At 39.1% G+C, this 13,006-nt stretch overlaps 1 protein-coding gene across 1 annotated transcript in view; it reads left to right on the top strand.

Moving 5' to 3' along the window:
• LOC101342993 (uncharacterized) overlaps positions 1-13,006 on the top strand; it is a 512,538-nt gene that overhangs the window by 189,818 nt on the left and 309,714 nt on the right. The window contains exon 35 of the mRNA XM_023729385.1: positions 2,905-3,009. Within this exon, the coding sequence (XP_023585153.1) occupies positions 2,905-3,009 (105 nt within the window). The remainder of the gene's footprint in view (positions 1-2,904; positions 3,010-13,006) is intronic.

Genomic DNA, 13,006 nt, shown 5'->3' with positions numbered 1-13,006 from the left:
ATTTCTGAAATCTTGTTGTTTATCTTTTGGATTTCTAATTGTTGTTTTTGTATAATTTCTAGTTGTGAATTTATTTTGGCATTTTGTTTCTGTGTTATTTTCCTGAATTCTTCCATGAATTTGTCTGACTTTTCCATGAATTTGTCTATTTTTTCCTCATTTTTGTCTGCTTTTTTCCTCAGCTCTTGGATAATTCTGAGTATTAAAGATTTGAATTCCCTGTCATGTAGTTCTAGTGCCTTTTCTTCTACTGGAAAGTCATCTGGTGTTTTATTTTGTATGCCTACTGGACCCATTCTGTCCTGTTTTTGTGAATGTTTTGATATTGTCTGCTGTCTTCGGGGTATTCAGTATTTATTTTTCTCATTTATTGATTGTAGATTCTTTTGTTTTGTCCTTTTTTTAAATTTGGCTATGCCTGAGCAGGCGGACTGTGTGTTCTTTGTTGTTTGCTCATCTGTGGGCACGATACTTTCCGCCTTCTTCTCCAATTGGCAGTGTCAGTCACTCAGATATGGTACAGCAGGGCAGGTCTAGCTGAAGAGGAGTTACTGGGATGGGTTGTTCGTGGCACTTACTACAGCCAGCAGGGCGGGTCAGTAATCAGTGCAGGGTAGGTTCCAGTAGGCCATGCCTGTGCTGCTTGGTGGTGTGATGTCAAGCGCATGGTGCAGGTAGGCAGGATGTGGGGGGAGATTGTTATGTGTGGAGCTAAGATGGATATGGGAGAGAGGAGAAAGGAACAGGAGCCAAAAACATACAAACAAACAAAAAAGAGTGCTCGGGGAGCTTGCTGTTTGAGTGGAGAGATGAGAGACTATGAAATGGAGAAAAACAAAAATGGGAAGAAGAAGGAAAAGAAAGAAAAGAAAAGAATGAGTAAATAAAAATCAGAAAGGGAAAAGAACAGCAAAGTTCCCAGGGATCCCACCATTGTGGCTATGAGGTCTGGGGAAGTTGTTCCCAGGTGTTGCAGTACAGCCTGGCTAGAAGGCGTAGAGGTATTCAGCGCCAGGTATTCAGGGAACAGAAAGAGAAGGAAGGTATAGAGAGACAAGAAACTGAGTAATGAAGAAAGACAAAAAGGGAAAAAGAGGGGAAAGAAAACAAAACAAATTTAAAGAAAAACAGACAAAAAACAAGAAAAGCCCCCCAAAAAAACCAGAAAAATGAAAAAACCATGAAAAGAGAAACGTCCTCAGGGATCCCTCTGTGTGTCTGCGCAAGCCGAGGGGGTAGGTTCCAAGCCACGCAGCACCACCTGGCTAGAACAGTCTCCCAACTGAAGAAAAGGAAAAGAAAACAAACAAGTCAAAACAAACAAACAAACAAAAGCCCCAGGATCCCACCAGCGTGGCAGCCCAGACCAGGAAGCAGTTCCACACTCAAACGGAGCTCCGCAGCCCCTCAGAAAGAAGCAATTATGGCGCACGAAGCCTGGTATTTGAGCAAAAGGAGGGGGAGGTGGTGAGAGGTAAGGAGGAAATCAAAAGAAGTGGAAAAAAAAGCAACACCAACAGCCAACAAAGGGCACTCACAGAGCCAGCTAGTGCGGGCAGGTGGAATCCAAGTAGCCGGTACTTCCCAGACAAGAGACTGTGTCCGTGGAAGCAGAGGAGGCCGAGTGTGGGTGAAGAAGGGTAGGGGGTGGGAAAGTGTATATCACAAATTACCGGAGCTCCGCAGCCCCTCAGGAAGAAGCAAAGATGGCACATGTAGCCAGGTATTTGAGCAAAAGGAGGGGGAGGTGGTGAGAGGTAAGGAAGAAATCAAAAGAAGCGGAAAAAAGCAACACCAGCAGCCTACAAATGGCAGTCAGAGAGCTGGCCAGTTTGGGCGGGTGGAATCCAAGCAGGCAGTGCTTGCTGGACAAGAAACTGTGGCTGCGGGAAGCAGAGGAGGCCGAGTGGGGGTGAAGAAGGGTGGGGGGGTGGGAAAGTGTATATCGTAAATTACCGGTTGTTTTGTCTCCCGCTGGAAGCTCTGTGAAGCTGCTTTCTCGTACCCCCTGTTTGCTGGTCTCTGTTAGGAGTCCAAGATGGCAGATCCGTGCTGGGTTAGCTGATAGGGGACCTCCATGAATCTCTCCTCGCTCTCCGTTCTCTGTGAATTTTCTCACTCCATTTGGTGTTTGACTGAGTTCTTTATCTCTTCATTTGATGTTTTAGGGTTTCAGGATTGCTGTTTTCTCTGTTTGGCTTAGTTTTTCGGATCTTTGCTGTGGAGGGACGGCGTGGTACTTCTGCTTAGAGCGCTATTTTGCTGGAAGTCTCGCAAAATGAACTTTTATAGTACTGTCTTTCTGTGATAACATTCTTTTTGTATAGTTTTTAAATAATATAAGTTTATTTTGGCAAACATAGAAACAATTCACTTATTCTAAAATACCCACTGTATTTCTTAGAGACTAGATTTACAGTTTCCCTTCTATATAATTTTGTCATTATATGCTTATTTCTTATTACCTGAATTTTTTTGGCTATGTCTATATCTGGACAGATAGTTAGTAGTACTATATTTTTGAGACAACATACCATTTATCTTTTAAGATCTTTTAAATTCAACCATGGAAACACAAAATTATAAGTACTCATGAAAAATAATACATTGCATTTTAATTTAATAAGTAGGGATTATAATGTTGGGATTTAAGTAAAACCTTCCAAACTCTATTATTCAAAGTCATTGTTGATCATAATTACTCAGATTAGCTTTCTGCATTGACATAATTAATTAAATAATTGCCTAACCAAGGTATTTTATTTATCTTTATAAAGTAGAGATCTGTGTTCTAAAGTACAGCAGAGACTAAGGAAGGGTGTTTTTCCATTATTTCAAACAGCAATTGGAATTGTAATACAAACTGGTATTTTCCTTATTCCTGTCATGCTCTTATTTCCTAAGGAGGAAAGATTGATGTCAGTAATGTGAATTCTGTTCTGGAAAGCATGGCTATAAAACTTACAGAAGACGAACAGCAGGATCTTCTAGAACACATTTCAGCTACTGGTGAGGCTTTTAAATATCTCATTGTGTAGATACTGTTGCTCTTGTGAGTTTGGAGACTTTTCTGTGAGATTCTTCTACTTATTTGAATTATCAAGGCTTATTTTTTAATTATTTTTATACCCATTACCAAATAAACCTTGTTTCTTATTATTTAGTACTCTGGGAGATAGTAAACTTCTTAGACATTAGTAACTGATTTGCTCTGTTCCTTGAAGTATATAGCTTTTACTGGGCTACCTTGCTGTTCAAAAATCTTCAGTGACCATCGTATTTTTTTTTTTTTACAGCAACATGTTAAAAAAAAATAGGCATAACAGTGCTTATGAAAATACCTTGCAAGGGGAGAAGGGTGTAGTTGCCAAACAAATGTAGAAGGCTGTGCTTTAGAACTCAAAATATAGGCTGCGTATACTGTATTTTGTTATTTATGTAAAAGTACAGTATACACAGACTATATTTTTGCCCCCAATTTTTTCATTTTTAAAATTTAAGTATAATAATAACTACAGATTTTAAGGTTACAATATGATGAATTGTGACTATGTATATACCTCTAAAATCCACCTTGCAATTAGGATATAGAAAGTAACAGCATTCCAGAAAATTCCCTCATGCTTCTTGCCCCTGCCCAAGACGCAAACCATGTTTCTGATTTTTATCACCACTGATTAGTTTTGTGTATTATAGGACTTAATATAAATGGAACCATGCAGTATAGTCATACAGTATAATCCTATGTATGCAATCTTTTGTGAATGGCTCCTTTTTTCAACATGTTGTCTTTGAGACTCATCCATGATGTTGAATGTATCAGTAGTTCCTTTCTTTTATTGCTAAGTAGTATGAATTTAACATTTATTTACTCTTCTTCCTGATATTAAATATTTGAGTTATTTCCAGTTTTTGGTGATTATAAATAAAACCACTATAAACATTCATGTATAGGATTTTCTGTGTGAACATAAATTTTCTATTTTTTTTTTTTGTGACTATTTTGAAGTGGGACTCCTGGGAGGTATGGTAAGTGTATTTTTAACTTGGTAATTTGTGACTTCTCTGTTCTTTTTTCATCAGATTATCAGTTTTATTTATCTTTTAAAAACCGGCTTTTGGTTTCATTGATTTACTGTTAATTTTTCTGTTTTCAATTTTATTGATTTCTGTTCTTATCTTTATTATTTCTTTCTTTGTTCTTGCTTTTGGTTTAATTTGTAGTTTTCCTAGTTTCTTTAAGTGGAAGATTATACCATTGATTGGATATCTTTTTTTTCCTAATACAAGCATTTGTTGTTAGTTACCATAGAGTTCATTATGACTCATGGAGACCTCATAAGGTTTTCAAGGCTGTGACTTTTCAGAAGCACATTTTGCCAGGCCTGTTTTCCAACGCCCTTCTGGGTGGGTTTGAACCACCAGCCTTTTGGCTAGTAGTCAAGTATTTAACCATTTGGACCACGCAGGGACTCCTATATGAGCATTTAATACTACAGATTTTCCTTTAAGCACTGCTTAAATGCATCCCACATTTTTGTTGTGTTTTTATTGTCAGTCAATTAAAAATATTTTCTAAGCACTTTTGTGACTTCCACTTTGATACTTGGGCTATTTAGTGTTGTTGAATTTCCAAATATTTGTGGATTTTCAAGATACTTTTCTGTTATTGATTTCTAGTTTAATTCCTTCATGGTCAAAGATCATCTTACTCTGTGTTATTTCTATTTTTAAAAAATTGTTGAGGTTATTTTATGGCCTATGTAGATCATAACAAATTATAGATAACATTGCAAGGAATGGGAATTCCATAACATTTAATTGTGCTTATGCAGAACCTGTACATAGACCAAGAGGCAGTTGTTCAGACAGAACAAGGAGATATTGCCTGGTATAAAATCAGGAAAGATGTACGTCAAGGTTGTATTCTTTCATCATACTTATTCAATCTGTATGCTGAGCAAATAATCTGAGAAGCTGGACTATATGAAGAATGCAGCATCAAGATTGGAGGAAGACTCATTTACAACCTGCAATATGCAGATGGCACAACCTTGCTTGCTGAAAGTGAAGAGGATTTGAAGCACTTACTGATGAAAATCAGAGACTACAGCCTTCAGTATGGATAGCACCTAAAAATAAAACAAAAATCTCACAACTGGACCAATAAGCAACATCATGAAAAACAGAGAAAATATTGAAGTTGTCAAGGATTTCATTTTACTAGGTTCCAAGGTCAATGCCCATGGAAGCAGCAGTCAAGATATCAGTGTATTGCATTGAACAAATCTGCTGCAAAAGACCTCCTTAAAGTGTTAAAAAGTAAAGATGTCACTTTGATTACTAAGGTGCACCTGTTCAAAGCCATGATATTTTCAGTTACCTCATATGCAATGTGAAAGCTGGAAAGTGAATAAGGAAGACCAAAGAAGAGTTCATGCATTTGAATTATGGTGTTGGTGAAGAATATTGAATATGCCATGGACTGCCAGAAGAATGAACAAGTTTGTCTTGGAAGAAGTACAACCAGAGTGCTCCTTAGAAGCGAGGATGGCGAGACTTTGTCTCACGTACTTTGGACATGCTATAAGGAGGGATCAGTCCCTGGAGAAGGACATCATGCTTGGTAGTGGGTCAGTGAAAAAGAGGAAGACCTAAACACCTCGACAAGATGGATTGACCTGGTGGCAACCAACAATGGGCTCAAACATAGCATTGATTTTGAGGATGGTGTAGGATCGTTTCCTTCTGTGTTGTACATAGGGTTGCTATGAGTCAGAACTGACTAGATGTCACCTAACAGCAACAACATCCTAATATGTTGTTGCATAACGAATTACTCTAAAGTTTAGTAACTTAAAATGAGAACCATTTATTTTCTCACAGTTTTTATGGGCAGGAATTATGGAGGATAGGTGGGTGGTTCTGGCTTAGGGTCTCTAATAAGGTTGCAGTTAAGATGTTAGCCAGGACTGCAGTAATGTGAAGGTATCAATGGCACTTCTGAGATGGATCACTTACATGGTTATTGCTAGTAGCAGTGCTTCAGTACCTTGGTTCCTTGCCATGTGGGCCTCTCCATAGGGCTGTGGTCTTCATTTCCAAAGGTATTTTCACTTGGTATGTTATTGTTAGATGCCATCGAGTAGGTTCTGACTCATGGCGAACCCACGTATAACAGAATGAAACTTTGCCTGGTCCTGCACCATCCTCACAATCATTGCTGTGTTTGAGCCCATTGTTGCAGTCACTGTGTCGATCCATCTCATTGAAGCCTTCCTCTTTTTTTTTACCCTCTATTTTACCAAGCATGATGTCTTTCTCCAGGGATTGGTCCCTTCTGATAATATGTCCAAAGTGAGACACAGTCTCTCCATCCTTGTTTCTAAGGAGCGTTCTGGCTGTACTTCCTCCAAGATAGATGTGTTTGTTCTTCTGACAGTCTATGGATTATTTAGTGTTGTTTAATACTTAGGGTTATTCTTTGTCAACACCACAATTCAAAGGCATCAATTCTTCATTCTTCTTTATTGATTGTCCAGCTTTCACATGTGTATGAGATGATTGAAAATATCATGGCTTGGGTCAGATGCACCTTAGTCCTCAAAGTGACATATTTGCTTTTCAACACTAAAAGAGGTCTTTTGAAGCAGATTTGCCCAGTGCAATACTTCCTTTGATTTCTTGACTGTTGCTTTCATGGGCATTGATTGTGGATCCAAGTAAAATGAAATGCTTGACCACTTCAATATTTTCTCACTTGGTATAGAATTCTGAATTGATAGTTTTTTCTCTCCCCAGTATTTTGAAGATAATACTCCACTGTCTTCTAGCTTACATAGTTATTGATGAAAAATGTGCTGTAATTCTTAAGTTTGTTCCTTTATATATAATATGTTCTTTTTCTCTGTTGTTGTTGTTTGGTGCCATCAAGTCGGTTCTGACTCATAGCGACCCTATGTACAAGAGAACAAAATGTTGCCTGGTCCTGTGCCGTCCTCATAATCGTTGTTATGCTTGAGCCCATTGTTGCGACCACTGTGTCAGTCCATCTTGTTGAGGGTCTTCCTCTTTTTCAGTGACTCTCTAATTTACCAAGCATGATGCTCTTCTCCACGGACTGGTCCCTCCTGATAACATGTCCAAAGTATGTGAAATGAAGTCTTACTATCCTTGCTTCTAAGACATTACTTCTTCCAAGACATTCTTTTGGCGTTCCATCGTATATTCAATATTCTTCACCAACACCATAATTCAAAGACGTCCATTCTTCTTTGGTCTTCCTTATTCATTGTCCAGCTTTCCCAGGCATGTGAGGAAATTGAAAACACCATGATTGGATCAGACCCACCTTGGTCCTTAACAATACATGTTTGCTTTTTAACACTTTAAAGAGGTCTTTTGCAGCGGATTTGCCCCATGCAATGTGTCATTTGATTTCTTAACTGCTACTTCCATGGGTGTTGGTTATGAATCCCAGTAAAATGAAATCCTTGACAACTTGAACATTTTCTCCGTTTTTCATGATGTTGTTTATTGGTCCACTTGTGAGAATATTTGTTTTCTTTATGTTGATGTATAATCAATACTGAAGACTGTGGTCTTAGATCTTCATCAGTAAGTGCTTCGTGTCCTCTTCGCTTTCAGCAAGCAAAGTTGTGTCATCTGCATATTGCAGGTTGTTAATGAGTCTTCCTCCAGTCCTGATGCCCCATTATTCTTCATATAGTCCAGCTTCTTGGATTATTTGCTCAGCAGACAGATTGAATAAACATGGTGAAACAATACAATTCTGACGCACAACTTTCCTAACTTTAAGCCACTCAGTATCCCCTTGTTCTGTTCCAACGACTGCCTTTTAATCTATGTACAGGTTCCTCATGAGTACAACTGAGTGTTCTGGAATTCCCATTCTTCACAATGTTAAATATTATGTTATGATTCACACAGTCGAATGCCTTTGCACAGTCAATAAAACACAGGTAAACATCTTTCTGGTGTTCTCTGCTTTCAGCCAGGAACCATCTGATATCAGCAATGATATCTCTGGTTCCACATCCTCTTCTGAATCCAGCTTGAATTTCTAGCAGTTCCCTGCCAATTTACTGCTGCAACTACTTTTGAATGATCTTCAGAAAAATTTTACTTGTGTGTAATATTAATGATATTGTTTGATAATTTCCACATTCTGTTGGATCACCTTTCTTTGGAATAGGCATAAACGTGGATCTGTTCCAGTCAGTTGGCCAGGTAACTGTCTTCCAAATTTCTTGGCATAGACAAGTGAGCACTTGCAGTGCTGCATCCGTTTGTTGAAACATCTCAATTGGTATTCCATCAATTCCTGGAGCCTTGTTTTTTGCTAATATCTTCAGTGCAGCTTGGACTTCTTCCTTCAGTATGGTTCTTGATCGTATGCTTCTTCCTGAAATGATTGAATGTTGACCAAATCTTTTTGGTACAGTGACTGTTTGTATTCTTTCCATCTTTTGATGCTTCTAGCATCATTCAGTATTTTGCCCATGGAATCCTTCAGTATTGCAACTCAAGGCTTGAATTTTTTCTTCAGTTCTTTCAGCTTGAAAAATGCTGCGTATGTTCTTCCCTTTTGGTTTTCTATGTCCAGCTCTTTGCACATGTCATTATAATACTTTAGTTTGCCTTCTCGAGCCTCCCTTTGAAATCTTCTGTTCAGCTCTTTTATTTCATCATTCTTCTATTCACTTTAGCTACTTGATATTCAAGAGCAACTTTCAGAGTCTCTTCTGACATCCATTTTGGTCTTTTCTTTCTTTTCTGTCTTTTTAATGACCTCTTGCTTTCTTCATGTATGATGTCCTTAATGTCCTTTGTCTGGTCTTTGGTCATTAGTGTTCAATGCATTAAATCTATTCTTAAGATAATCTCTAACTTCATGTGGGATATACTCAAGGTTGTACTTTGGCTTTCGTGGACATGTTCTAATTTTCTTCAGCTTCAACTTGAACTTGCATATCAACAATTGATGATCTATTCTGTAGTTGGCCCCTGGCCTTGTTCTGACTGATGATATTGAGCTTTTCCATCATCTCTTTCCACAGATGTAGTCAGTTTGATTCCTGTGTATTCCCTCTGGTGAGGTCCGCGTGTGTAGTTGCCGTTTATATTATTGAAAAAAGGTATTTGCAGTGAAGAAGTTGTTGGTCTTACAAAATTCTATCGTGTGCTCTCTGGCATCGTTTCTATCACAAAGGTCATATTTTCCAACTACTGATCCTTCTTCTTTGTTTCCAACTTTCACATTGCAATCACCAGTAATTATCAATGCATCTTGATTGCATGTTTGATCAACTTCACACTGCAGAAGTTGGTAAATATTTTCAATTTCTTCATCTTTGGCCTTAGTGGTTGGTGTTTAAATTTGAATAATAGTCATATTAACTGGTCTTCCCTGTTGTTGTTGTTAGGTGCCATCAAGTTGCTTTTGACTCATGGTGACCTCATGTACAACAGAACAAAACACTGTCAGATCCTGTGCCATCCTCACAATCGTTATGCTTGAGCCTGTTATTATAGCCACTGTGTCAGTCCATCTCGTTGAGGGTCTTCCTCTTTTTCGATGACCCTCTACTTTACCAAGCATGATGTCCTTCTTTAGGGATTGATCTCTCTTGATAACATGTCCAAAATATGTGAGACATAGTCTCACCATCCATGCTTTTAAGAAGCATTCTGGTTGTACTTCTTCCAAGACATTTTAGTTTGTCCTTTGGCAGTCCATGATATATTCAATATTCTTCACCAACACCACAATTCAAAGGCATCAATTCTTCTTTAATCTTCCTTATTCATCATCCAGCTTTCACATGCATATGAGGCGATTGAAAACACTATGGCTTGGGTCAGGTCACCTTAGTCTTCAAGGTGACATCTTTGCTTTTCAACACTTTAAAGAGGTCTTGGCAGCAGATTTGTCCAATGAAATGCATTGTTTGATTTCTTGTCTGCTGCTTCTGTGGGTGTTGATTGTGGATCCAAGTAAAATGAAATCCTTGATAACGTCAATCTTTTCTCCATTTTTCATGATGTTGTTTATCGGTCTAGTTGTGAGGATTTTTGTTTTCTCTATGTTAACGTGTAATCCTTACCGAAGGCTGTGTGGTCTTTGATCTTCCTGAGTAAGTGCTTCAAGTCCTGTTCACTTTCAGCAAGCAAGGTTGTGTCATCTGCATTAAACAGGTTGTTAATGAGGGTCTTCCTTGTGGGCATATGAATACTATTCTACCATTGACAGAGTTACATACTTCAGGATAGATTTTGAAATTTTGTTTGTGCTTTAGATGAAGATTTACAGAGCAAATTAGTTTCTCATTAAACAGTTAATGCACATGTTGTTTTGTGACATCGATTGCCAACACTTGACATGTCATCACTATCCCCTTCTCGACCTTGGGTTCCCCATTTCCATTTGTCCAGCTTTTGTCCCCTCCTGCCTTCTCGTCCTTGCCCCTGGGCTGGTGTGCCCATTTAGTCTAGTATACATGGTTGAGCTATGTGTATTATTGTTTGTTTTATGAGCCTGTCTAATCTTTGGCAGAAGGCTGAACCTCAAGAGTGACTTCAGTTCTGAGTTAAAAGGGTATCCAGGGGCCATACTCTCAGGATTTCTCCAGTCTATGTCAGACCAGTAAGTCTGGTCTTTTTTTGTGAGTTTGAATTTTGTTCTTCATGTTTCTCCAGCTCTTTCTGGGACCCTCTATTGTGATCCCTGTCAGAGTAGTCGGTGGTGGTAGCCAGGCACCATCTAGCTGTGTTGGACTCAGTCTGGTGGAGACTGTGGTAGTTGTGGTCCTTTAGTCCTTTGGACTAACCTGTCCCTTGTGTATTTGATTTTCTTCATTCTCTCTTGCTGAAGACGGAGTGGGACCAGTGGAGCATCTTAGATGCCAAAATAGGATGCTGAACATATTCTTTATAAACGATGTTATGCCAGCTGAGCTAGATGTCCCCCAAGACCATAGTCCCCAGCCTTCAGCCCAGTAATTCGTTCCCTCAGTGTTGAAATGTTCTTTTTGGTGATGAATACGGTGGCATTCCTCTTCAATTTGTCATTTCTGGCATAGTAGACCATATGATTGTTTGATTCAAAATGGCCCATACCAGTTCATTTCAGCTCACTAATGCCTAGTATATCAAAGTTTATGCGTTCCATTTCATTTTTGACTTTATGATTTTCCTAGGTTCATACTTCGTACACTGCACATTTCTATTATTAACGGATGTTTGCAGCTGTTCCTTCTCATTTTGAGTTGTGCCACATCAACAAATGCAGGTCCTGAAAGCTTGACTCCATCCATGTCATTAAGGTTGACTCTTCTTTGAGGAGACAGCTCTTCCTCAGTCATATTTTGAGTGTCTTCCAGCCTGAGGGGCTTATCTTCTGGCACTATATCAGACAGTGTTCTGCTGCTAATCATAAGATTTTCACTGGCTAATTTTTTCAGAAGTAGATCGCCGGGTACTTTTTCCTAGTCTGTGTTAGTCTGGAAGCTCAGCTGAAACCTGTCCACCATGGCTGACCCTTCTCGCATTTGAAATACAAGTGGCATAGCTTCCAGCATCACAGCAACACACAAGCCACCACAGTACAACAAACGGACAGACTTGTGGGCCACCTTTTTTCTGGCCACCTTTAATTTTTCTCTTTATCATGCCCCTTATCTATGTGGCAGCCAAACTCTGTATTATATTTAATAGGCCTTGTATGGGAGAGTTTTTTTTACCTTTCTCAATTAATAAAAGATCTAAAATGGTATTGGCATATGTGCCTGGGCCCAGGATGGTATCCTGCCCCTCTCCAGGCATAGGGAAGTTTTTCTTTTGCTCTTTTTCCAGCTGTAGAGAGTCTTATGACCTGTACTCTTGGAGTGACAGAGTTTGTTGCCCCTTCTCTAGCGGTTTATGATTTTTGAGTCTTATGAGAGAAGGGTTGAGGTAGGGCCTTTTGTTTTTCCCATGGTGGTGACTATTTCCCTCCTCCAGTCAGGCTTCAGGCTCTCTCTGGCCTCCTGCTCTTTCTGGCCCCCTGCTATGCCCCAATCTATCTCTTGTGAACACTTGGTGGTGGTGCATGGAGAAGAGCCTGTGAGTGGGTTGTTACATCCTCCCATTTCTATTTAATATATTTTAAACCTACAGAAAATTTCCAGGAATAATACAATGAGCATCTATTTATCCCACATCCATTTTCACTAATTATCAATATTTTGCCAAATATTTATTTGACATTTGTTTTATCACTCTATCTATGTCTGTGTCTACATTGTGGATTGTTTTCAAGACTGACTGTAATAATTTCTCTCATGATTCTTTGTAATTTTATTTTACTATTCTTATTAAGAAGTGGAATGTTTCCCTATCTCTTGAATCTAGGTCGTTCTTGTGATTTGTATGAACCAATAGAATGTAGCAGAGTGACATTTTGGGTCTTCCAAATCCAGGACTTAAGAGACCTTGTAATACCTATTTTCATTCTTGATCCCTGAGCTTCCATAAAGAAGTTCAGCTATCCTGATAGAGAGGCCACAAGGAGAGTGAGACCTTGGAGAACTATAAGACCATGAGAGGATAGAGGCCCTGAAGGCTGAAAGACCATAAAGAGATGGGCCCCAACATTCTAGCTATCCCAACTGAAAAGCTAGACATGTGATAGAGGTTATCTTTGATCCCCCAGCTCAAAATATGGCCACATGAGCAAATCCAGCCAACGCTACATGGAATAGTGACAAACCATCCCCACTGAGACCTGCTCGAACTCCTGATGCACAGAATTCTATATACATGGAGCCCTGGTGGTGCAGTGGTTAAATGTTAGGCTGTTAACCAAAAGGTTGGCAGTTCAAATCTACTAGCCATTCCTTGTATACCCTATGGGCAGTTCTCCTCTGTCCTATAAGGTTGCTATGAGTCAGAATCAACTCGACAGCAATGGGTTTGGTTTCTTTAGTTATATAACCTACAGACTGGA

Source organism: Trichechus manatus, unplaced genomic scaffold (genome assembly GCF_000243295.1).
Source record: "Trichechus manatus latirostris isolate Lorelei unplaced genomic scaffold, TriManLat1.0 scaffold00028, whole genome shotgun sequence".
In the NCBI taxonomy this organism is placed as follows: Eukaryota; Metazoa; Chordata; class Mammalia; order Sirenia; family Trichechidae; genus Trichechus; species Trichechus manatus.
The sequence above is the reverse complement of the archived record's forward strand: the minus strand, read 5'-3'. Positions and strand labels throughout refer to the sequence as shown.